The sequence below is a fragment of the Carassius gibelio genome, chromosome B24, assembly GCF_023724105.1.
Source record: "Carassius gibelio isolate Cgi1373 ecotype wild population from Czech Republic chromosome B24, carGib1.2-hapl.c, whole genome shotgun sequence".
NCBI lineage: Eukaryota > Metazoa > Chordata > Actinopteri > Cypriniformes > Cyprinidae > Carassius > Carassius gibelio.
The window spans coordinates 8,551,805-8,579,497 of NC_068419.1; the positions used below are offsets into that span (position 1 = coordinate 8,551,805).

At 36.2% G+C, this 27,693-nt stretch overlaps 2 protein-coding genes across 14 annotated transcripts in view; one reads left to right on the forward strand and one right to left on the reverse strand.

The window, feature by feature from the left end:
• Window positions 1–911: 911 nt before the first annotated feature.
• Window positions 912–6,655, reverse strand: LOC128013423 (dnaJ homolog subfamily C member 5). Its single transcript, XM_052596395.1, has 5 exons — window positions 6,263–6,655; window positions 5,265–5,387; window positions 3,261–3,474; window positions 2,454–2,628; window positions 912–1,307 (listed from the first exon to the last, which is right to left on the reverse strand). Exons 2-5 carry the CDS (start codon window positions 5,369–5,371, stop codon window positions 1,222–1,224), a joined length of 582 nt encoding a protein of 193 aa, XP_052452355.1. The 5' UTR covers window positions 5,372–5,387; window positions 6,263–6,655; the 3' UTR covers window positions 912–1,221.
• A 3,698-nt stretch (window positions 6,656–10,353) lies between these two features.
• LOC128012829 (high affinity cAMP-specific 3',5'-cyclic phosphodiesterase 7A) overlaps window positions 10,354–27,693 on the forward strand; it is a 37,101-nt gene continuing 19,761 nt past the window's right edge. For 3 of the 13 annotated variants that reach the window (XM_052595379.1, XM_052595382.1, XM_052595383.1), the window contains exon 1: window positions 14,725–15,880. Coding sequence is in view for 7 of the 13 variants with exons in the window: in XM_052595376.1 (XP_052451336.1) it covers window positions 11,352–11,489 (138 nt within the window). In the remaining 6 variants the exon portion in view is untranslated. Of the gene's footprint in view, window positions 11,490–14,721; window positions 15,881–26,396; window positions 27,145–27,693 lie in introns of those variants that run through there. The other 10 variants (XM_052595372.1, XM_052595375.1, XM_052595374.1 and 7 more) reach the window with 8 other exon arrangements.

The following is a 27,693-nucleotide window of genomic DNA, read 5'->3' on the forward strand; positions in this document are numbered from 1 at the left end:
ATTATTAAATCAAAAACATTACTGTCAAAATCAATCTTAGAAACGAAACAATAATTAAATTCAAATACATTACTTTTAAAATCAAACTTGGACACGAAACAATCGATTTACGATTTTTAACAAATACACGCATAACTTTATGTGACAGCGTGGATTCGAACCTACGATTTCCTGAATTTCTCGCGCTTCTCTTCCTCTCTCTCCCCTCTTCTCCCCCTTCTTATACAGACAATTGTTCCCCAGCTTTGGCGGAGTTGGTAGAGCGGAGGACTGTAGCGGAATCACTGTAATCCTTAGGTCGCTGGTTCGAATCCGGCTCGAAGGAAACTTGTTTTCTCTTTCTTTTTGTTAAGACAAGCAATATCCTATCGATATTCATGTAGAGTACTGCCACAGAGTAAATAAAATGTGTTGTTTAAATTATTTAGATATCTAATAGTTAAATACACAACATAATATTGGGCCCACTGTTGTTATCCCCATAGTTCAAAAATTAATAAAATCACCCCTGGTAGTTTAAAACCACTGTTAAATGTACAGAAATATTAGCATTTATATCTTGAAAACCTGTAAGATATGCACTCCAAAAATTGTTTTGTATATGTTTTTTCACTTGACACATTTTTAACATAGACAAACTAATAAACCTATTGTGTTACATATTTGTCAGTCATTCGTATGGAACAGGTAAGAAATCTGTAAAGCAAAAATAACGTACATATATATATATTTACATACCGTATATATAATCAATGAATATAGATGTACATATATATAATCAATTAATCAAATTTCTTCCCATCTCATACATTTGAACTAACTGCAGTTAATGCTATATTTTAACCATGTTCATACTTTTTAACTTAATAAATCATTGTTTTCACAATGAATAACTGAATGAATGACAAATATGTTACATTATGTTTATTGTTAAAAATGGATTTGCATTTTATATGGAAAATGTAAATTTAGGCCCTTAGTGTACATAATATTATTTAAAGGAGCATCATTCATCAGTTTTGATCACATTATCAGTTTTAATTCCACAAGAAGGACAAGAATAATATAATATCTGTTATTTACAGACAGCATGGCTAAACAAAGCTTAAGAAGTTGAGTATTTTTAGCTTTCTCAGTCCTAACATAAACTGTATATTGTAAAAGACACCAATATATTCCAAAAGAATTTTAAAAATAACATATATCGTCACTTTTTTCCATTTAGGTGTATGTTCTGTGTCCATCACCGATCAGCTGGGTCTTCTCACTAGCATTGGTTGGCTGCATCACAATCGGAGTGTCGCCATCTGGAAAACCAAAAATCACCGGTAAAAGAGGTCACATATGTTCAATATGGAATATACAAGAGGTTACACTGTCTAATGCCATGCCATTTCACACTCCTAATTGAACTTCCTGCTGAAATGAAAAGTGTTTTGTACACTCCAAGGACGTCCCAGCAATCTGCCGTTGGCCTGCCCCTGCTGGCTGAGCTTTTCTGACCTCATTGAGCTGGCTCAGTATCACTGGTTTGAAGGGCAGCCCACTGTCCACTGGCTTACCTAATGCTGAGAGTTTTCTGATTCTGAGACCACAGGGGTGCATTTTTAAAGACTACTTCAGCATGATACGAAGTCTAAGAAACATTATTGTAGGAAACATTAATATGAATGCTATGAAGCAGACAAAAATATGTTTTTAGGTAGCCTAAATATAACAATAAAACAGTTTTTACATGGTGCAGTAGTATATAATATTTAAAGGGATAGTTCACCCCAAAATGAAAATTCTGTCATTAATTTCTCACCCTCATGTCGTTCAAAACTTGCAAGACCTTTGTTCATCTTGTGTACTCAGAGTTCATGCTCTGCATTTAACCCACACAAATATTAATGACCACAGATATAAATGCTATAAAACAGGTGCCTGCTATACTTCATTAGTATATAAAAGCAGGATCTTGTGTGCTGCGTGTTCTCAGCTTGTCTAGGTGAATACAAGTCAACCAAAATGGAAGCACAAGTCAATTTTGATTCGCCAACAGTGTATTTTTACCAGACGTATTTTAGACAAAACACGACTTTTTCTTTTTTTTGTCTGTACCATCTTGCATGCTGTCTTTCAAATACAGGGCAAGAAAACATTGTTTATTTTTATTGTGAGAATGCTATAAAAAACTAGTATGCAAACACACTTTGAGAAATGACTCAGACTGTAATTATCACTTTTGTGAGGGACTGCAGCACAAGATGTAAAAAAACCCTCCTACAGCTCACTGGCAGAACAACAGCGTATTATATCCAAACATCTGGCTCAGAAGTCTCAACTATTTATTTTTGTAAGTAGGATGAGTTATTACGTTAGTTGAACCTTCTGGCTGTCGAGTAACTGAGGTGTGTTCTGTGCTCTCTTGTGTGTGACCACCTAAAGAACACGTCAGCATGTCCTCTTACCTCTCTCGTTGTCTGTGCGGATCTGCTCCTCCAGGTCTTCGGGAGACACATAGCACTCCGGGTCCTCTTCACCAGGTGTGTGCGGTTTGCACTTCCCACAACAGCAGTTGAAACAGCAGCACAAACAACAACAGAAATAGCAACCTGTCAGCAAGCCACAGATGGCAAACAGACCCTATAAATGAGAATGTCAAAATCAGGCAGGGTTTAATTTAGATACAAATGCATTCAAAATAGAGACATTACAGTATCTGTATCATGTAATATTACTTTAGAAAATTAAATCTTATTTTACTTATCATTTACTATAATGTAAAAATGTACTATTTAGTGAGCAGATGCATTTATATAAATTAGGATAATGTTTTATTAACTTGTTCATTTTGCAATAATATTCTATGATTTATCTTTCAGAGTTAATATTACAATATTCAATCTTATTCCGTCTCATTCTGTCTTTTTATACACCTTTTCAGATAACACTTGGTTCAGCTAGGTACAGCTAGGTTCTTTTAGTTAATGCATTAACTGATTATGAGCAATGCATTTGTTATAGTGTTTAATATTCTTTGTTAACATGACATTGTAAATGTTCACTGTTCCAGTTAGCTGCAGATGCAATTTTTTTAAAATTAATAATAAGATGCAAAAATATAATTTATTATGACCAATAGAATTCTCTTTTAAATTTTTGACTAATTTATAATGTAATATTATTAATATTATTCAATGTGTAGATTACACCAACAAGAGTAGATTTCATTTTGATGTAAAAAAAAAAAGGGGGGGGGGGGGGTGATACCGCACCTTTGCCCACCAGCTGGAGAGCATAAAGTATGTGTTCACATTCTCCTCCCCAAACTGCTGCGACACATACAGACCCAGGGAGCCGTACTTGTCGTAAATGTTCCTCTTAGTGACGTCAGACAGCACAGCATTTGCATTGTTGAGCTCTTTAAATTTGTCAGTGGCATCGGGGTTATCGGGGTTCTTGTCAGGATGATATTTCAAAGCAAGCTTCCTGAAAAAAAAAAAAAAAAAAAAAAAAAAAAAACGGGAGGACATTTAAAAATGAAACATTTATTCTAAAACCTGACTGTAAAGAGCTGAACCAACCTGAGGATCATACACAAGTCTTAGAAATGAAAATGTAAAGAACAGAAGTTGTTGAAAGACCCTCAGATCAATGTAATTGACGGAGTATATTTAAATGACCTTAGAAATACAGAATCTCAGCAAGAATGTGATTCTTTTCTTTGTATTCCCCTAATGAGAGTCACATAAAACAACCATTAGCTTAAAAAAGAAACACAAATACTTGTGGACTCGCGCACAGTAAGAGGAGACTCATTAACACGAGCCAGTTTAAAATGCTGTCTGTCTGTTTGATGATCTCAGCAGGGTGTGATCTTTTGCGGCTAGCTGTCTTATGCGCACGCTGCTTGACCTGTCTATGTGTCGGCAAGACCGCAGACCCCATTAGTGCCTCCAAAACCTGCTCTGCACATGAGGGGTGGTGAAGAGAGGAACGTCACCAAGTCTGACATTTTTCCCATTAGAACCAGCAGTGCATTGCAAACGTCTCTGTCTCTGACTCAGTTCAGGTCTGCTCTGAATGACTGCCAGCATGTCCAAACTCTGCAAAAAAAACACTCTGCAGCAATAAGGAAGAGTTTGACATTTTATAATGCTGTGAAATGCAATATCCTCGAGCTCAAAATGGTTGTGGATGATCAGATAGCAAACTATAAATATTTATGGTAAGGAGTTTTGGTGTGGAGTAGCATAAATCTATTAATACAAAAAAAAAAAAAACAGCAAAGAATTTTAATCTTAAAATCATTACATGAAATAACCTTTTCTGCGGAACCAAAAACTAAAAATGTAATCTATAATTTATTATGCCTTGTGCATGCTTGCTTGTTATTGTTTGATTAAGACAATGGCTTCTGCAAGAGTTTTGATGATTATATTTTCATTAACAGCAAACAAGTGCTGTTAAAATGCTAACCATTTAAATGCCTCCTTGAACAACATGTAAATTAGAACAATTACTCTATAATCAGTATGGTGTTAGAAATGAAAGTGTCTAATGAAGCTCTCTGACGTCTTCGTGTTTTAGCATACAAGACACAAAAACAGCACAGGTTGTGCATAAATTGCAGCCTTGGAAAACTGTATAAAAAATTATTTATATATATATATATATATATATATATATATATATATATATATATATATATATATATATATATATATATATATATATATATATATTAAGCAGCCACAGAAAATAAAAACTATTTACTGTCTTGCATATACATTCTCCTCTATGTATGACAAAGAATGAATGTTGTATATATTTTTCCCAGGTTGCCCTGCTCTGCTGCAGCATAACGTTTTGTTAAACCGACTGACAAGTGAAACCAACATTTTATGGTGTAAGCGTCTAGATATTACCACCAAAGGCAAGGTTGGCACGTTTCCATGGAGCTATGTAAATTATAGTGCAGAATCACTCATGCACACGTCGTGAACCCCTGAACACGCTCTCGTATCTAAGATTCCTTTATCATTCCTGATCCCAGTAAAATAAGGGATGCCATCTGTTCAGCATAATGAATATTTTAGTTTTGTGGAAGTCATTTTATATTCATGCAGCTCCAGTGCAACTGAAGGCTGAGATTATAGAGGAATGAGTCGCAGTTTGGCACCTTCTCTATCCTTTGCTCCCTCGTTCACCCCAAGTAGAATCCAAACTTCGTACATTAAATGCGCCTTGGAACAAATAGGTTGTGAATCATGTCTTACCTGTAGGATCTCTTGATGTCATCATGAGTGCAGTTCTTGTCAAGCCCAAGAACCTGGTACAGAGCCTCTCCTGATGTGGACAGGGCTCGTTGCCTTTGTTCAGCCATGATCTTAAACCATTACCTTAACATCAAAATAACAAAGAAACTGTTCATAAATTGGAGAAGACAGTAGGTCAGGAACAGTTGTCCTGGCCTGGGTGGCGAACAAGATACAACCTATAGCGAACAGTTTTTGGGTCCCAGAATGTTTATGGAATGCTATAATGGTTGAAAAAATGAGGTTGTCACAAAAACAAAAAAACTCTTGGTTGTAAAAAATAACCATTAGGGAACATTCTGAGTTGGTTCACTTAAGGTTGTCATGAAAACATCCCTGCAACATTCTGGGAATGTTAGTTTTTGGTTATAAATCTAAATCCTAAAAATAACCATTTATAACCATGTTCTGTGTAGGTTCCCTTAATGTTGTCACAAAAGGTGTAAAAAAAAAATCCCTACAATGTTCTGGGAAGGTTAGCTTTTGATGAAAAAGAAACAACAACGCTTTCCCAGAACATTTTCTTTTTTTTATTTTGTTCCCAAAAGGAAAACGAATGGGGAATGTTCTGTGTTTGCAGGGAAATGACGTTTGGTTTGAGACTTACAACGTCACTTTTTCCACATCAACCCGGACCTAGTTGATTTTTTTTTTTTTTTTTTTTTTTTTTTACATAGATTCAAAAGCAATCTCTCTGTTTTTAAGAAAGGACATCCATTGGAAGGTTATTGCAGAGAATTTATATTGACATGGATTATCTGATAACCTCCAACCCCCACCCCCTGAATAATTCCATCTTTTGTAATGAGCCTTCATAGAATATTAACTAGTTCTAAAAATGATACAGCCTTCATATCTCTGTTGAGCTATACAATGGCTGACTGCAGAAGTAAGAAGCAAAATTGCTTCACTTCTACAAAACTGCTCCAAATCCCACAGAAGATCATTCATTTTCTTACCTGATACCTCCAAACTTAAGTCCTTCTCCAGGGCAGGTAGACAGTCTAATGGAGTCAGATTCCTTCTCTGAAGGTGAGTAGATTACTGAGGGGATGAATTATACATGGAACTAGTCATGAGCTCAGGTAACTTCAGGCCAGTTTCACATGGTTACCAACAAGGTTCATTAGGTTTCAGAGCCTGGTGCTTGAACAGAGAGTGGAAGCTTGTGATGGAAGATGTTTGATGGATGAAGGATGAACCCGTGTTATTTGCTTGTAAACTGACTTTTAAACCTGCACCATGAGGAACGGAGAGGATAAAAGGTTAGGTTTAATGTGTATACAACTTTTTAGCTATAGTCTCACATTGTGTGCGTGCATGAATGCCCGCGAGTTGATGCATTTTCTTGCTGATACAAGATCGCCATCTTGTGGTGTCCTTCTGCAATTGCTGGTTTCAATGCCATTGCGTGACAAACGTAGTGACGTCTAAATGCATATTCAACAAAACTCCATTGCTTGTGCAGCAAAAACTAAAGAAAAAAAGAAGATTTTTTTTTCTTAGAATTATACTGGTCTAAAATAATAAAAAGGAGTGTTCAAAATTAACAGACAAAATGACCTCCACAGTAACACACGTCAGAGAAGGCGCGCATGTTGTCAGCAATATATTTACGCATGCTAATATGAACAATGTTGTCCATATTTTACTACTGTATGTAGAAATAAACTAAAAAACGATTAATTTTTTTCAATATATTTGTGAATAAACTGAAAAGTGTTTGTGAACTAAAAAAACGAGAATTTATGTTTAAGCTTTATTGCATTTTAAATAAATACAAGACAATGCATGAAGTTAGAATACAAAATTTTTTTACTAAAGTTATGTTTCTAACATTAATTATTTTGAAACTCTTAAGGAGTACAGTAGTAATGTAAATTGTATGATGAAAAAGTGACCAGACCAGAGATGCCATCAAACATAATTTATTCAATAAGCTACATAATGTTCTCCACACATTTTTGATTATTTGTTTTCTCACAAATATAGTATGCTCTAAATCATAGGTTTTAATCTATTTGATAGACCCCCAAATATTATCATGCTTCTGCAAGTGACCCCCATCCTACACTTTATAAGGCAGCTATATATTTTCCTGTTTAATCACCCAATTAATATAGTAAAAAAACGAAATATAATACATTTGTGTGAAATGAATTTGGAAAGAAATTTCTATTCACAATAGAACCTTTTAGATGTAGTATTTATTCAATTTAAATGTTTGCTATTTTTCTTTTAATAAATTTTGTTCAGGTTCTTCATCTTTATATATATATATATATATATATATATATATATATATATATATATATATATATATATATATATAGCAATTACCTTGTATCACCACAAGATGGCAACTAAGCACAGATTTACAACTCTAAAACTCTACAAGTTAATGGAAAAAGCTTACATACTTGTTGTATAGACAAAAAAAAGTCACATTTCTACAACTGCCTAAATTATAATACTTATTATATGGAAAAAAAAGACAGAAATGTCACATTCACATATTTTCTTCTTCTTCTTCTTCTTCTTCTTCTTCTTCAAAACCACATGCAGCAGTCAAAACAACAGGGTGGTCACCAGTGGGCCAGTTGACGTCAAGCAGCAGTATCAATTATGCCGGCGCTCCTCTTGTTTATGGTCTCCTGATGACTGCTACAGAGCACAGGGTCGCATTGCAAGTGGATACATGGAGTCTCGAGGGGAATTAGCAGGTGTACTGCTCGCCACCCCTCATCATTGTCTCCTCAGGAGGCTGTTCCTGCACAGAACGTCTGCCTGGGGAACGGCATCTGTGGCAAACTAAGCCTCAGAAACAAACCATTAATGAAATGATTGCCCCTCAGTCAGGAAATGTGATACTCCCAAATGAGCAGCATGTGGGGCAAACGGTAGTAGACGGGAGGCGGTCCTTGACACTGATTAAATGCTATTGTATAAGTAAGTGAATGAACAGATCCGTTAATAACTACACTGGCAGATATAGGCATGATGCCAGAAGTCTTATCTTCTTAAGTGTGAAGTGTTTGCTTTCTCTGTTTAGTCCCAGTGTTTAAGTCCCACTAACACCAGTAATTTTCAACATAGATAAACAATACATGCAAGAAAATAATCTCAAAGGTTTTGTATAATATTTCCAAGAAGTTCTGGTGTGCACTGGGGTAAAGCACTAGTAATCTGTGTGATCTGGCAGTGTATATTCAAGATGCCTAGAAACGGATTAGGACTGCATGGTCTGGGGTTTGGTGGTGCAGAATTGTGTTGTGAGCAGTGGGGGGGGGGGGGGAGCAATTATACTCACTACTGGCACATGGCCTCTGTTGCCATGGCACGGTTCACCACTGTCCCTTGGTCTCCAGCAACTCAAGTTAAAACATTTGCCAACACTGCAAAGCTTTACGACTTAAACTGAAGATTTTAAATGACCCAAAGACTGGGTTGAACTTGCGCAGAGTGGGTCGAGCTGGTTATTTTGCTTCTAGGTAAATGTCTGCTTATTTGATTGCAAAAGAAAGGATAATGTTAAAAAATGGCTCTATGCTTTAATAAAGGTTGCAAAAGTGTTTTTTTTTTTTTTTTTTTTTTTTTTTTTTTTTTTTGCTGCAATGCCATAGATCAAATAACATTTCAGTGAACAGTTCTTAAAAGAACTCTTATTTTTTTCAATGTGAAGAACATTTATATCTGAAGAGCATTTTCCACTATAAAGAACCTTTTGTGCAATAAAAAGGTTCTACGCTCTTAAAAATAAGGGTCCTTTATTGGGATTGGTTGATCCATGAAGAATCCTTAACATCCATGGAACCTTTCCATTGCACAAAAGGTTCTTTATAGTGGAAAAAAAGTCATTTAAGTTATTCAAATGCTCTTTAAACTATAAAAATGGTTCTTTTAATAATTGTTCATTGAAAGGTTCTTTGGTGAACCCAAAAATGGTTCTTGATGTGAAAGTTTATTTATGGAGCCACTGAGAACTAATAAAGTTAAAACAGAGAACCAAAACATGGCTCACACAGTTACCTTGAGGATCAATTTCAAGTGTAGCCTATACTTTTTCCACATTAATATATATATATATATATATATATATATATATATATATATATATATATATATATATATATATATGTATGTATGTATGTATGTATTTTTTTATATTTTTTAACTGTAACAGACCATAAGCCATAGTTCATGATTATGAATTGCGTTTCCATGCATATTGTACCTCGGCAAACAATATGATACTTAGAGACTGCTATTGACTATGTGTTGTCATGCAATTATCTGGTAATGCCTGACAACATGCTTATTGTTTAAACTTACAAAGTTCTCTGTGGTACGCTTGTCTTAAGCAAACAAACACTATAAAGGCAAAACTGTAAAAAAAGAAATGAACTCATGTGTATTATAGCCTACTATGTTTAATCACACTCACAAAAGAAAAAAAAAAACTTTCTTTGAGCATTTCTCCTCTTAAACCTGTAAATTTATATTACTAACATGGTTGTTGTTGTTTTGACAGATTGCTTCTGTTCTTATTTCTAAGTCTCTGTATAAAAGCTTCTGCTAAATGTGTCCATTTAAATCACATGGATCTGGCATTGGCCTACAGGTACGATAACATGAACATTACATTACACTGGAAAAATCAGCTTAAACCAGTGTATGATGGTTTGGTGGCCTTAGATGGTCTCTCGGCATGGTTTTAGAAAGAAACTATGAAGGGTGAAATCATAAAATGTTATTTTTCAAAAAGAAAAAAAACCACGTTTACTCATGGGTTTTATTATTGAGAGAAGTTAACACTGGCTCATTGCTCACGAATAACTGGATGACTCATGCCGAGAAAAGGTAATCACTGGCAATGATGTAGACCGGCTGCAGGGCAAACCCCGTTGTAGTGGAATACCCTTGTTGAGGTCCGTACAGTCAGTTGAACGAGTGCATAAATCAGGCTTGAAAGCAGCGCCAATGAAATCCGCCGTTTCAAAATCGCTGTAGGGTGTAATCCAATGGGAACGGGCGTTACATGATCTGCTGCGCGCCTATTGGCTCAAAGAGACTAGGACGTTTTGTGAACGCTTTCTGTACAACCCTATCTCTTTCGCAGGTGGTGCATGTTCGGAAACAGCTTGCAATGTTCAGGAGTAACTGAGACTGTCGTATGTAATAAGCGTAATTTATTTCCCGTTTTGCGTTTTCTTTTTGACACTGACCGAACATCATGTGCCAACACACGCACGGCGTGGTCGCGGGGCGTGTTTTTATTTCACCAAGGCCACTTTCTTCTGGTTAATATACAGTGCTGCATTGAGTGTGTGCTGAATTACGGGTGCTATCTGTGCGTCTGCATTGAGAAAAAAACGAGAGGGAAAATAAATGTTCATGCAGCGCAGAGCTTGAGTGAAACCTGTCGCTAAACGGATAGAAGTTCACGTAACGTTACATTTATTTATATATTCGCCGGATATCTCCGTTTTCTCCTCCAAGCATCAGTATCGAGGTTTGAAGTGGTCATGCCTTTTGTTTTAATTTGGGAGACGAGACTGCGGAGCCATTTGCACGATGATGATGATTCACGACTGGACGGAGTTTAAAAAATGAGGAAGCATTTTTTTCTAAAGATACTAAAAAGATAGAGGAGAGGCCTCGTCGTCCCACAGGCCGTGGTCTTTGCATGGGAAACGGGAGAAGAAAGGAAGAAAAAACGAGCCTGATGAATAAAAATCGAGTGAAATGGAGCACGAGACACGCGCGTGGGGAAATATGGACCATATCAATAACGAAGGCGGTGTGCGCGAGAACCAGATCGATCCAAACAAAATGAAGCTCTTCGCCTCTTGAGCATTTAAACTGATATTTTTTATTTGCAATTTAAGAAGAGGGGATTCCCGTGCTTTTTGAGAGTTGCAAACAGCGCCCAAGTTCCATGCAAGTTCTCCTCTCCGCCTTCTTTTGATTCCTTTGATTGTTTTACTACTTTTTGTTCGGCGGGTTTGAATAATTTTTGATCCGGATCCATAGCGTTGATATTATTCAATGGAATTATGTTATCAGTTACCGGTTTTGCCTCTAGACAGGCCGGTTCCCAAACATGTTCTCAGCCGGAGGGGAGCCATTAGTTTCAGCTCTAGTTCCTCATTATTCGGAGCCCCCGACCCGAGGCAGCTGTCACAGGTAAAGAACAAAACATCCTGGCTGTGTGTCAAAACCTAGCGAGCTGCCTACCTAGAGAATCACCGCGCGGTCCGAACGTTGGTTCGAATCATTTCGAATGTTCGGAACGCGCGAATGTTGCTCAAACATTTTGCATGCTGTAGAAAATTGAACCGTTCTGGTTCCGACAAGACGGATTTGTCAATCTAGACTGTTCTAGATCTTAGATTTTGTAGCCTACTTTTGAAGGAATAATTGGAGAAAGTAAATGTAGCCTAATTCAAGTTGCTTTTACTGTTCTGTTATCAAATTTTAATGAATGATAACACATTTAATCTGTTTGTTAATTTATTTTAAACACCGCAACTAAATTCATGTATTTTGTATGTTTAACTAATAGTTGTCATATGAACTATTTAGTAACCAAACCTCTTACATAAAACCGATTATTGGTTCTCACCCCTACTAGGTAGCCTGCTCAAAAGGTTTTGAGACGAGGCCCAAATTCTATCCATGCTCAATTATTCTTGTGCTTGTTCAGGGTCTTGATTTATTTACTCGGAAGTCCCCAAGTGTCAGGCCTTGACAAGAGACAGCGTTATTTTCCCTAATTGTCTGTTGTTGCTGTCATACTGCGGTGTTGGCAACACAAAATATGTTTTGTTGTCCCTTTGGGCCACATGCTGACAGTCTTTTCAGGCTGAAAGTGTGTCACTCTCTCCATCACACACACACAATGTTTGAATTTGTTGGGTATTCTCTTGGACAGCCCCCTTGCAACTTGTTACTCCTTGTCCTTTGGGGAGATTTTAAGTGTTTCTCTGCTACTCCAATCTGGTGTTTTTAACCCTGTAAGGCAGACATGATGTGAAATAATAGTCAGAGAAGAATATAATTTTATTAAACCCCTTTTTAAACAAGTTTGTATACGTGTATGTTTTGTATAATATTTGATGCATCAGACTTTCATGGCTCGTATAAGAATATGGAGCTCACACATGTGAAAGAAAATTCCTCAGAGATCCAAACTGAACAAAAATATGCAATTTAGTGAAGATGGTATTTATAGACTTAAAGATAGAATTTTGGTAAATTGTAATGTAAATAATTGCATTTTTATAACCGTATAGCAGACTGCATACATAATGCATATAAATATCAGTTGTCACCAATTTTATAATTGAAACTCTGTAGTTTTTATTGTGGGGACAAAAAATGTACTGTAATGCAATGAAGATGTGCAAATTTTAATATTAGTTTCCAAAAAAACATGAAGTATCAAGTAAATCTAAGTGATCCAGTACATATATAACATGACCTAAAGGTGGATATTTTTTAGAATTATACTAAAAGAAATGAATTCAGAAAATGTAGATGTGTGTGCAACAGGTTTTTCAGCCTTTCAAGTTTTGATCATGTTCATAATTGATGGGCTTTATTAATTAATATATGATGCAATATGTTTTAAAGGGTTAATGCATCTCTTTCAACCACGTTGAAATGGATATAAAGTGTTGCATGCTTTTTAAAATAAATATAAAGTGATGAAGCAGTAAAACAGTTGGTTGCACATTAAGTAATATAATGCTCTCATGTTATATATATCACGTATAAAGGCGGTGCATATGCTTTTAAGATGAACTGTATTCTATTGTTGGCAGTCGGTGCGTATTAAATCTTTAATGAGAGATAACGCATATCTCCATGTCAAAGCATTGTCACTCACTGTACTGGATAAAGTATATGATAAAGTGACTAGTCTTGCAGCAAGCTCACACAGTGAGAGAGATAACATGCTTAGCTAGTGAAAGAAGCCCTGCGGGGCTTCGAGGCCCAGAATTTAAGATGTAGTCGGTCAATAATAAGGGTCATATCACCAAGCAACCGCTTGTATTAGGAGTCAGATTAGATAACCCTTCTGTCCAGTGTATTGCCTCAACTGCCCCTGGTTGTCTGAGCCTACCAGATGCTATCAGCATCTCTTAAGTAAAACACATGCAAATGTATTTGGCTACTGCTTTTCTAGTCAAACTAGTGATTGCTGATTGGTTGAAATTGTTATAAAGCACAACAATAACCACATTAGCATTGTATCATAGATTTTCTGACTCGCTCTCCATCCTGACAGGTGTTCTGCCAGCGGAATAATTGTTTTGCTTGGATTTTATTACAATTTTGAGGTCTATTGGGAGTTTGACCCAGAATGCATTGAGACCTATTTGCCTCTCTTAATGGCATTGCTTTGGCAAGCTTTGTGCAAAAAGCATTTGTCCCTTATCTCTGTTTGTTACATTGCATGCATGAAAGCCCAGCAGCTACAACCGTCTTCTCTTAAAACACAATGCATGACTAAGTGCCTCCTAGAGAGCTTGCGTTGAAACCCACCAAAGCTCTGCCTGGATTTCTGCTGGAATTTCATCCGTGGGTGGAATGTGGGATAGACCCAGAGCGGCTCTTCTTGGCCCTCGGTCTTGACAAGTCCAGGCCTTTGTGCTCCCTCTGTATGGAAGGACCGTGTATTTGGGATTTCTGTAGTGACGCATACACTGGTCACATTCGCCTGCTTGTTCCTGACCCAGCTTGCAGTGCAGCCTCTATCTATGTAGAGATGAGGTCAGCCAGGTCTCGGATTTGTATGTGTAGCCCAGCTTTCCAGCAAGTTAAGGTCACCACTTCTAGTCATGTCATATTTATATTCAGTTTAAATGATCCTATACCTTGTTAAATTACGTGAAACTTTCAAGTGTTCTTTCCTGTCTTGAAGTAGGCTTTAGTAACATCACATTCATAAACCATGCATTTTGCTATTTCTAGTCATTGGCAGTATAGTATAGTTAAAGATGAGTCATCAATATTTTTGCTCTGCTCATCTGAAAGACAGTGTTATAATTATATTTTGTATGTGTAATACATATTATCAGTAGTAGTAGGAGCATACATTTTCTAATAGAATCAATATTAATATTATATTAATTCTATTAATATTTGGATATAAAATTAAATAAAAAAATATGTGCATGTGTGTTTATAATGTATAAATATATATTTATATCTACAGCTATAATACATGTTAATATCATTGTAAATAGCAATATGTACACATTTAAAGTAAATATTTAATGTATTATTATTGTATTTTAAAGGTGTGTATAATTATACCATCAGCTTTGATAATATTGACATATATAAAAATACCACTGATGCCGTTTTGAATGATAATATAAACATGTTGTTGTTGTTCCTTTTAGAAAAATTATTTTTTTTTTGTTATTATACTAGTAGTAGTATGTTTTATACCAAATAATAATAGAATATTAATATTAACACTGTAAAGGTATTTAGTGTGTCCACATATGTGTATATATATTAAAATATGTATATCTGGTAGGAGTTCATTTTTAGAAGGACACCAGTATATAAATGGCTTCAGAGCCAACAGACATAGACTCAATTTTAGACAACTCCAATTTTTTCATAACGTTGAACCACAGTTTTTACAGTTTTCGCTCAAATTAAGAATGGTTTCTGCACTGTTGGTGATAAGAGAAAATGTTTTATCATCTCCATGCATACGTTATAAAGCACCCCATTCAACAGATTGCTGTATGTCACAAACAGTGCCTTAGAGTTGAAGCAGTAGCGTTTTAGACGGTTATACACACACTTTGCAGACTCGTAGAAGCAGGGCAATTATCTTTTTGTAAACACAGAATTTTTGTGTTCGTGCAGTCATAAAACATAAGTGACTGTTGCAACGCTTTGTGTGTGTGTGTGTGTAGGTGCCCCTTACTGCTGTGTTTGTTAGGAACCATAGCAGAGGGCGGTAGTTAAGCATGTGCCTGGACTCTGGGGGCAGTGGTTTGGGCTGTAGCCAACATCACAGATGGCCAGGATCTCTCGCTCTCCATCGTCATTCTTCTTTTCACTCTTTTTCCCCTCTCAACTTCTCCCACACTTGTTTTTCTCAAACATGCTTTTTGTAAACCAACAATCGGCTTCCCAAAAACTAGAGTGTTGCAATATCAGTCACGATTACACATACATGCAGCCCAAACACACTTGAAACAACAAAGACCAGGGAATGAAAAACGCCACTCGAATTGTGTTTAGTAATTACAACATGTGTTTTCAAGAATCCCAATAACATGTTAGATTATGCAGTGCTTTCTAGAATGTTAAGGCAGTTAACGTGTCTCTGATGTGCCTGTGCTTGTGATTCACACACTTATTCATGTTCTGCATTACTTTACTGCATCAATGACTTATCAGAAGCTCGACTGCATGTTTTTGCCATTTAGGCAGAGCAGCCCGTTCCGAGCGGCATGTGAAGCATTGTGATCCTCCGGTGTCCACCATATTTGTTGGCTCTTGCTGAAACCGTTGGCAGCTAGTTTGCGAGTGAAGAGCCAAAGGTATATCACATCATTGTGTGTTTGTGTGTGTGTGTGTGTGTGTGTGTGGATGGAAGGCTGACAAGCTTGCTTGAATTGTATTTGTTGGAGGTCATATCATCTGTGTTTGGTGGTGATGCAGACAGGGGGAGGATGAGTTTTTTATTTTGAAGGAGTTTGTTTATCTCACTCATACGATAAGGTTTTTTGTGCCGTATTGTTCGACTGACGTAGTTTCAGGATGTGGTAAGAATGTGGAGGGAGCTGTTCAGTTTTCAGTATTTCACAACTTGCTGCTGGTGTGTGTAAATGTGTGAGTAACCCTTGCACTGCCAAGACTGCTTTCGCATTAACTTTCAGTTGCGTTTGCATTCGCTCTGTGTTTATAGTTTCAGGTCAGGTTTTAAAGAAGCCATTTAAATGGTCTTGGGCATTAAAGTATTGCACTCGTTTGGAAATGACGCAAATCTTCACCCTTGTTGACAGGCATTCAGTATCTCGCTTGAAAGTTTTTCTTGCACCATCCTGATGTTATTTCCCTTAAATATGGGCATCTGAGATATTTAGTTTTTGTTTAAACACATTGCACTTTTTTGTGTAATTCTTATTTATGTTGCTACTCAAAAAATGTGTAGTGATTTTTATTATTATTATTATTATTATTATTATTATTTGTCTAGATAAAATTTGTTTTATCGGTTCAGTAAAATTGTATAAAATATTTAAATTAAATGAAAATATATAGAATTAAGATTAAACATTAAGGTTTATATATATATATATATATATATATATATATATATATATATATATATATATATATATATATATATATATATATATATATATATATATATATATATAATTTTTTTTTTTTTTTTTTTTCAAGTATTTGATTTGGGTGGATGTTCGGGTGGTATTTCTGTAAAAACGATCCCTTGCGTTGAGCTCTGTTTGGTTTGTTTACTCCAATGTTGGCTCAACGAAGTGACCGTTGAATGTCATGTCACAATATAACACTGATTCACTTCCTGTCACATTAATCCTTGTTGCACTACAAAACAGCCATCAGCAAATTATGCTGCCGTCTCACAGTAAGGCTACCGGATCTGCCATTGAGAACGCCGAGTTCCGTTACACAACGTATTGAGAAGTTTAACTGTAGGAACAACCGCAGGTTTGACACAGTTTACTGGTATTGCTAAATAGTTCATGCATAAATGTCAGCATTTACTCACCTTCATGTTGTTCCAAGCCTCTATGACTTCATTTCTTCAGCAGAACAAGAAAGAATAATTGTTTCTGTCAGTACAACTGATATGAGTGGGCCCCAAACAACTTTAGACTCCATTAACTCTCATTATATGAAAAAAAAAAACTTTTTATGAAGAAAGTAATACAGGTTTGGAACAATAATTGAATATAGTTCAAGTGTGCTTAACTAATAAGTTGCACACAAGAAGATGCATTGAACAAGGTTTCAGCTGTTTTTGTTGAATGTCATTGGGTCCAAAACAGCTTTCAGGAAGTAAGTCATACAGGTTTGGAACCACATGATGAAAGAAAAGAAAGTGCAGGTGTACTTTAACTAATAAGTTAGTTTATATTGGGACCTAACTGACTCCATAACCTGCGCAGTAAAAACAGCATTTATGGCTTGGCACTTACAGGAATGTGCACTACCGTTATCCAGCATCTCACAGCATGGTGCTATAACTCATGAGGACGCTTTGAATTTATGAGTCCTCTCCGAGGCCTGTTCCTTTAATCTGAGTGAGTTTAGAAGCACCGCATCGGATAAGGTTTAATGGGAATCTGTCTGGCTTCCTCTTTTGTTTGCTTGTTGTGTCATGAACCCACTCCCTTTTTTTCTCGCCTGTAATTAGACAAGAGGAAGAAATAATTTTGAGCTTGACTATAAACTGACCGTTATCGCTTTCAAGAAAAAAAAAAATGCAGATACGTGCTTAAAGGAATGAATGCTGCAACCCTGTGGCACACCCGACCTGAGATGACCTTGTTGTGCTGGCCTTTGTTGCATATCGTACCAAGTCAAGTTGGTTCAATATGAAATAAAATCCCTTTATTTTGTTTTTAAACGAATATCAGTAAGACAAAAATGATTCCATTATAAGCAGACTTTCAGGGACTCCTTTTAGGGAAATTGGAAAGGCTTTATGGCCAAAACATGAGGAGGATTTCATTCAGTTTGAGTCATAAAATCTTTTGTAGAAGAATTGCATTCAGTTTGAGTCATAAAATCTTTTGCAGAAGACACACATGTATAATTAAAATTTACATGACAATTGAACACATTGTACTTTATGCAGATAAGTCATGATATTTCTTAGTATAATGGTTGGACAGAATGAGGCCGAGTTTACACCCCTTACTCCCCTCATGATGTGCTGTCAGGGATTTTTTGTTTGGGACGAGCCTGAGTGCCGAGAGCACGGGGTCCGGAACAGGAGCCTCATGAGGACCACGTCATGCTCTCTATCATTACACTTCCTGTGTTTGACTCAGGAATCCACAGCTGCGATGGCTCCTCTCTCAGCCGTTAGGCTCTCGAATGCAAATATGCAGATCATCAACTGTGCTGTTTATTAGACATGTGACCCAGCGCGCAACGTGTCACTGATCTCACATTTACATGAGGGCCAGTAAGTCTGTAATGGGAGAAACATTCAAAGCAGAGAGGATGTTGGGATATGGATGAAGTGGTGGGGTTTTCCCGGACTGTAAGCGAGGATGTAGGAATGATATGTGATTGTGGCGCTCATTCCACACCCATGCTATTGGCAGGTGCGAATGCGGCTCGCTTCTGCGAAATAAAGCCGTTAGTGTCTTTGAGTTGTGATAAAAGTTTGTTTTCTGTGACTGTGGTTTGCGGGGCTTCGGCTCATCCAACTTGCTGTTCTGCTATTTATGGAAATGTTTCTCCACAGATAGATGCGGTGATGTCACTGCAAAGAGAGGCCAACTTTGGTCTGAGAGAGGGAGATTGTGTTCCACCTGTTCCTAAAATGATTCCAAGCCACACTTAAAAGCTGAAAACATAAATCATTATGCTTTTGGCTCTCATTGTAGATTCTAGGGATATGCCGGTATCAAATTTTCCTGTTGCGATTAATTCCTAATGCTTATAACGCAGTATACGGTATTGATGTTTAGTTTAAAAAAGTGGTCATAATAAAGTTTTTTCTTATAACAAAAATAACTGAACATTTAAATACAATAAAGCAATACTGAAAAATATATAAGGTTAAAAGTTTTATATAGGTTAAAGTGCAAAATAACTATAAAGACCAAGCGGTATCACTTTACAATAAGACCTCAATAGTTAATAGGGGTGTCAGTAAGTGCAGTCTTCTTCACAAAAGATGACATTCAAGTTCACAACAAAACAAACAAAAACAATAAAAAATGACTAAACTAACCTTCAAATATTACGATGTATCTATTTAACAGATTAAATTTAAAACACTTGTTAAACACTTCACTGTCATTCATTTAGATTTATATATATATATATATATATATATATATATATATATATATATATATATATATATATGTATATATATATATATATATGTGTATATATATATATATATATATGTATATGTGTGTGTGTGTGTGTGTGTGTGTGCATCATTACAGTCTGTAAAATATGTGTATCTTTATTACAAGACTGCAATCACTAGCAGTCAGAAGAATTCCAGTTAATCAAGTATCTACAAAAGATCTACTCTATAAACAATGCATTAAATTACATTAAAGACAAAAATAAATTAAACAAGCTAAAGAAATGATTACTCAAATGTATCTGGTCCACTGATAAAGTCATGGGTCAAGTCAAGTGAATTATTAATCATTTTCTAACAGGCGTCGAATACTGACTTTAGGAAAAGGGGAATAACCAATGACATTTGAGATAACTAAAACAGCAAGCCCCGCCCCACGACTGACAAAAATAAAATTGTTCACGCGAGCAGAGGTGAGATGATAGAGCGCGAGGATGTGGGGAATGAGCATGCGCGCGCGAGGGCTTGTATTGCGCGCAGAGTACATGTCATGCACGCGCGAGAGTTTGAAATGAGCTCGCGGGCTCCCGTTTCTTCGCATCCGATCCAGTTTTCCGAGCATCAGTTGTATGCTCGGTTATTTTTGTCATTGATTTGCCGTCATACAACATGGGGGTGTGGCAGCATCGACGATTCCATTTTTTAATTCGAAGTTTGAGACTGTGACTTAATTTCGATCGATTTCGATTTAAAATAAAAATCGTGACACCCCTAATAGTTAACCATTAACATTCACAATGCAGTTCCTCCAGAAAAACGCGGACTTTTTTTGTGATTGTTGCGGGCAAAAATCCTTCATTTTGCGGCACGTTTTCTTAAAAAATGCGATGCAATATGCGGGATATTTTTGCCATTTTATGCGATGAAATTGCTTGAACTTGAAAAAACTGCTGTTTGATGAAAAAGAGAAAAAAAGGTGATTTCCCCCAACACCTTTTTCTCACTAGGCTAATACCTTAATGTAAAGAGTAATTTCTTATTACTTCCTATTATAAGCGAGCATACTAAATCACAGAAAATTTAAGTTGCAATCTCTTACTACAACGTAAATTATTTTACATAATACTAATATAATTACAACTGTAAGTTTTTGGTACTGTTCTGTAAAATAAAGGGAAATCTTACATCTGTAAAGTTGCATCAACTTCTGAATGAAACTACAACCGTGTTAGTAGCCTAGTGAGAATGGGGTGTTGGGGGAATCACCTTTTTTTCTCTATTTCATCAAACCGCAGTTTTCGCAAGTTCTCGCAATATAATTTGGCTTCACTGTCAACAAACCGGGAAACTGCTTCAAGCGTTCTTTTGCACTTATTTTTGTTGGCAAATAAGAATGATTTGCGTGCTTCAAGTTTCACCCTGGTTTCACCGCGGGGTTTGCAGATGATGTTCACATTACGTAATTACGTCACTTCATAAGGTTCCCATGGCAATAGGGGAAAATGGCGCTTGTGTGAACTAAACGCAGCATTTTTCAACTTTCTGCTAATGTATATGTGAGTTTTTTGCAACGAAAATACAGGGATTATGAAATCATGCTAGCCCCGCATATTTCGCTTTCTGAAATCGGTAATTTATGCGGCAAAAGAACAACGTATTTGAAAAAATGCGACCCCGCATAAATAAGCAGCCTTTGGCTGATTATGCATTAAATCAAGTGATCACATAATCTCGTTTTTCTGGAGGGACTGACCATGACCAATAGCTATATTTGCTACAGAAGTTTACTTACTAATCTTACAAATTACAAGTCTTAGTTCATGTTAACTCATTTACTAACACAGTTGCAACTTTCGATTTTAACAACGTTATTATATGTTCAGCTCAACTTCTCATTGTTGGATGTGAAACGAAACGGACTAAACCGTGACAAAGCTGAATTTTTTTATATATATATTTTTAAAGTAGAACTTGCATACATGTTTGAAAAGCCAGAAGTAAACGTCAGTTCTGTATAGGATGATTATTTTTATTTTACCTTAAAATTATGCCGACTGAATTTGATTTTAAAATCACCTGTAGCACACTGAAAAAGTGTTTCATTCATCCAATTAAAAAATTTAGGGTAATGATTCACATCTATATTTTTTAACTTGAGACAATAGTTATTTATTTTTCATTGGCTCAAGTAAAAAAAAAAAAAGATGTAAATCATTACCTTAATTTTTTTAAAAAATTGGATTAATGAAACACTTTGCATATTTGTTTTATTTATTAACATTATTTGATTTTAACATTTTGGAATAATATTTATATGGCATACTTTTTAGTCTCACTTGTAAAGACCTTGTTTTAAATATAAAACCAAATTTAAAAACTAAAATACTGAATGCTAATTAAGAAACATCTTATTGAAAGTGTGTTGATTGTGGTGTTTGGAATGTAAAACTATGCAATTATTTCCTTGAATTTCACATGGTTACAGTTAATCTTTTCATTTAAAGAGCCACACAGATGGGAAATCAAAAATTACCTGTATTACTGTGTATGATGTAGCTGTCCATCAGTGTAAACAATGTGAAAAGTAATTAAACCAAAAAGTACACGATTTATAAAGTTATTGGCTTCTAAAGTAAGGAGTCGACTCTGAATCGCTGAAATGAGTCGTTATAGATTTCAAATCTTTTGCCCATCTCTATGTACGTCACTAGGAGCACTTTGCATAATAATCTCCGCCTACCGTCTTGGGAGAAACAAAACTACTCTGACCTGCCCCACCCCCCCACACAGACGCTCTGGTTGGTGTGATAGCATCATGTCGAGGAGACAGTGTGTTTTTAATTGTAAAGGCAAGTTTGTTTTATTTTCACTGCCAAAGAATGAAGATCAGAAGAACCAATGGCTAAAATTCATTTTTACCACAATACCAGAGCAGTACAACAAATCCTTGTTGTGTTCACAACATTTAACTGATGACTGCTTTTCTAATCTCGGTGAGTACAGCGGGATTTTCAAAGCGTTTGGCCATAAAAGAGGGTTCATTACCAACTTTATTTAGACCAACGAGCATCTCCGAATCACAACGCGAAGTATGATTATGAAGTTATGTGTTTGTTTTCTCCCGAGCATCTTATGAGTATGTGTGCTGTCTGCAGCCTGTCTGCGCTGATCGTCATTTACAAACACGTCATTAAAATGAAGTGTAACTCTGTGAATACTCACAAAGAGACATGAGAGAGATATCTATAGAAAGCTTGACATGTCTACTTTAAGACTAAACAAGTGCTGCCGAAAACCGATATTCTGTGATAAAGTAATCCATATGAAAACAACGCGATGTCTGTTTTTCCATGTCTCCCTTCCTTATATCTAATGATACGTTGAACGCGCTATTCAGATTCAAACTGAAGCGGTATGCTACCGAAAGGTGGGGTTTAAGGAAACTGAATCTTTTGAACCTAATGTACAGGACTTATAAACAGTGATAGGAAGCTTAAAATTTTCATCTTACTGGCTCTTTAAGGCCAGTTCTATGTAGTTTCACCCCAATTCAAAAACAAAAGCTAAATGCTTATGTCTGTACTAGGGATGTCAACGATTAATCGATGATCGATTAATTGTCGATAAGAGATGCAATCGATTAAGGCTATCGATGGTCGGTTAACCGATTCAATGTTGGCCTGCGTGCGGCTCATGCGCACTCAACACGTGCGAGCGGCTGTGAGTGACGGTGACGATATATAAAAGCATCATCATTCATTCACAATGTACAAATTAAGCTTTTAATGTGATTTAAACTTTAAAGTACATTAAAATAGAAACAACATAAAAGTTCTTCAACATTAAATGCAATAGAAATGTAGTTACTAATCATTTCATCAGATAACTGTTTTATATCGTGCGCTTTGCAGGGCTGCGGGACACAGTGACAGGACAGGTAGTCTATTCATTCCTACAACTTGTTAATTCATTCCTACGAATTATTAATGTGGCAATTGTCCATGTTTCATTAATTTTGTTCCCTAAATAACCCATGATTTAAGTGAAATAAGGGAACAAATTAATAAATCGAACGAATTCTTAATTCATGAAATCTTTAATTTCCCTTCCCATGTTTACCACAGTAAGAGATGCGAAAACAGTTATTAAAAGCGAAAGATAATAAAATAAACCTGGGAAATTAGAGGGTTAGACTATGAAGATTTAGGAAAAGAAACGATGCCTAAATATACTGAATTTGTGGAAATTCGTGACCAACCGGCAAACCAGAACAAAGCCGCGTAAATGAAGACTATGGGGTCCAAAAGCATGGTCGCGAGCTAACATTTTCCAGTTAACCTATTATTCCTCTAATAAACAAAGCTTTTATATCACACTTGTCATAATCAAATCTTATCATTTCTAAATAAATAATTGCTGGATTCAAAACAGCGATTAATAGGCGCTGTGACCGACACATTCCTGGAGCTATCACTACTGTCACTAAACGGTGACGCCGAGCATCGTTCACAAGTTTCTGCATGGACCTGACTAGGGCACAGTTTCTAAGCCCTGGGACAAAATGGGATGCTTTAAGGAAAATTTATAGCCTACTAAGTAATAGGCCCAACATAAAAATAACAATTTGTTTTCATGTTTTTTTTTTTTTTTTTTTTTTTTTTTTTTTTTTTAAATAGGCTATGCGAAATATATCCGACTTAAATAGGCTAATTAAGATAAACGGATTTAAAACAGAAGTGTGGGCGCTCCATAAGTTCACAAAAAAAAAAAAAAGGATGACAACGCATTCTGTTTGCTTGCTTTATTTTACAAGAGCACAAATCTTCTGTTTTATTGTGAGTGTGCACAAATGAAAGTAAACACTTTTGCGGAAAATATATATATTTTTTTTAATGTCTCAGCTGTTTCGATCGCCCCGGAGCCTGCTGCACACGTATATTCTAGCGATTCAAACTTACATCGCAGTCTGTTCATTATCAAAATAAAATAGTCAACTAAACATTAAAAGGTTACACTGGTCAGTTTAAATAGACCGTAGTATATACCGGTCCACTCTGCTGTTATGCCAAGGACGTTTTTGCTCATATGAAGAGGGTCATCTTTTCCGTCTATATGCGAATGCGTGTTAAGTACAAGCCTAGTTTACATTATAAATAATAGTTTAACATTCAAATACATTGCGAATATTGAAACATTTCGATTTGTGCCTAATGAGACATGAGCAATAACCTCCAAATAAATCTAGCCAAAGCCCCGCTCGCTCATCCTCGTGTGCACGCATGCACTGTCACGATCTAATGCGCTGTATGCCGGATTTTTAAAAATCTGACATTTTCTAGGACAGAATCCAGCAGGATCAAATTAATGTGAGCAACTGTGCTTTGGTGCAGCAGCGCCGATGTAGTTCACTTAATGTGCAGCGCAGTCACACGCGCTCCACATTTCGGATAATTTTATACAATAATGTCAGTTGAAAACATTGCAATTGTGCTTTAAAATACAACAACGAGCACCACAAAACCATTTAAAGAGGCGCGTTCAGCGTTCTCCGTGCAGGATTGGAAACTGTCAACAAAGTAAAATGACCTCAAAAGTATGGCGCGCTCTCTTCATTTTATCAAATGATCATAATCGCATCTATTCATTTTATAATCCTGCTAGTAGCATTTTATTCAGACTAAAACCTCTTTAATTCAAGTGAGAAAGCGTTTTGTGTGTGCGTGTGGCTTTTGCACATCCTGTCATACCGCTGACTGCGTGCCTGCAATAGACGCATTTTGCAGTATTATGGTTAACGATTAATCGATTAATTGATCGTTAATTTAAACGAAGATCGATCATGGAAATAATCGAAATTTGACATCCCATCTACCGTATTTTCCAGACTATAAGTCGCACTTTTTTTCAAAGTTTGGCTGGTCCTGTGATTTCTAGTCAGGTGCGACTTATTTATCAAAATTAATTTGACATGAACCAAGAGAAATGAACTAAGAGAAATGAACCAAGAGAAAATATTACAGTCTAATTTTCGAATATTCGTTTATTTAAATTAAGTTTAAGGAGACAGACGTTATTTTTCAGCAACATTTGTTTCCGTCATTCTGAACAAGATCACACAATAAGCTTGAACATTACACATCGTGTTTTGTAGCTGAAAACTTTTAACAATGCGTGCAAACAAACAAAAGTACAGATAAAAAAAAAAAGTGAACAAAGAAAAACGTAAAGCAGCCTGCAGCAATTAGGCTATTGTAGAACATAGCCTACACTTAACTTTTAAACTGTCAGCAAATCTTTTTTGCTTTTTTTTCTATTGTTTAACATGTTCTTGTTAAGAAATACGGGCATGTAAACATGATCGGGGGAAAAGTCGGCTCCTTAGTCTGTTAACAATAAGGCCGGCCTCTGAGAAAACGTGCTCTGACGGCACAGACGTTGGCGGGACTCACAAATAATGCTGTGCTAAGTGAAAAAGTTTTGTGAAGCGCTTCGTGTTTTTGTTTCACCATTGAATGGGATCCTCATCTGGTGGAATACATGGCTCCAGCACGAACTGTTCCCACTTGTCCCGGCTGGACTCTCTGTAATCATCTCTGAAGAACTGGCTCAGCCTTTTCCGACGAGTGGGCATTGCATCCTCTTCATCGTTGGTGACAGCGGCTGCATCCGCACCACTTGCATCAAGGAAAATGTTCTGATAATGGTCAAAAAGTTTTTTTTCTTACTTCTGTCATGTTTTCATCGAATAATTAGTTAAAATATTTATCGAATAATTAGAGCAGAACGAATATTCGACTATCCGTGCACACCCCTATTTATAATATCTAGAATATGCATTATATATCTATATATATATATTTTTTAAATAACGTTTTATAATAAAGAAAACTCTTTGAATGAGAAGGTATGTCCAAACTTTTGGTCTGTACTGTGTATATATAAGCATACAAATGAAATATTAAGAGTAATTCTATAATGATTTTATATCATTTCTATACATCTTTATCTAAATAATTAATTTTCTGTAATGTGTAGAATGAAAATGTATGTTTAAAATAACATTATTCATTTATCACATTTATATACTATATTATGTGGTTTACATATTGAATGAATGTAACGTGTAAAAATAAGTAAAAACATAAATCTTGCTCCAAATAGACTCTTGAACCAGATTTTTATAGGAAGTGAGTCCTTGAGGTCACAAAACCGCAAATGAAAAATAAATATACTCCATGATAGCAAATACACATCTTTGATTACAAGGTGGCAGAGAAGCTGACAGTGTTTTATTTAGAAAATAAAGCATACAGTCTGCTCTCTGCACTGCTGATAAGGAGACTCTAACATGCTCTCCTCCTGCCAGCCCCTCCCACCATGTGCGTCAATGGTACTGCTAGTCTGGTTGGCTGTTGCTAGGTGGCTGTGTGCGAGTGTGTATGAGAGATAGAAAGAGAGACATTTAGGGCTAACATGGGCAGCTCGTTTAAGTGTGTGTGCGCGTGTGTACAACTAAGACAGCTGCACTAAGCTCAGCATGCATTCTGTCTGGGCCTTGAGCTGGTCTCCGGCCATCTACAGTCGCGCACACACGCAAACACACGTATGCAAATCCATACACCCACATACTGACATACACTGTAGTACCTGCACGCAAACTGACACAGAGACTATGATCCACAGTTTTCGCAAGGTCCAATGGGAATAGCTCTGCTTTCGTCTATAATCATGATTCTTGTCAGATGGATTTTTTCTAAGGTAGGTTTCAGTGGAATTCCTAGTTGGCTCGGCATTTATTATGCGATAACCCTTAACAACTCCGGTAATAGGCCGAATGCTTTGTCATGTGCATAAAGATCAGATAGAAATCGTGACTTACAGATAACTTCACTTGGAAAGTTGCTCGCGTGAGGCTTGCTAATAAAGTAGAGATTATGAGTCAGCGAGGAAACCCCACTGAACCACATACAGACCCACTCACCATGGCTCAAACCATAGCTGTAACCTTGGAAGAGTGAATGAGTTTTCCATTCGGTTATATTCAGTATTATTATTTCATCTTTGTAAACATCTGGTGTGCACTAACCAAATGCTTTATAGTTTAGTTCTGACATGGTAAAATGCATTATTTAGTTTCAGATATAAACACAGAAGAGGCAATATACATTTTTTGAAATAGATTAAAGTAATAAACTTTAACGTTGCAATGAAACCAAAGTACAGACAGATCTTTTCTTCTTTATTAGGATATCTTAATGAAACTGATTATCTGAAAAGAGAATAAAATGTGGTTTTGTACATCAGTTT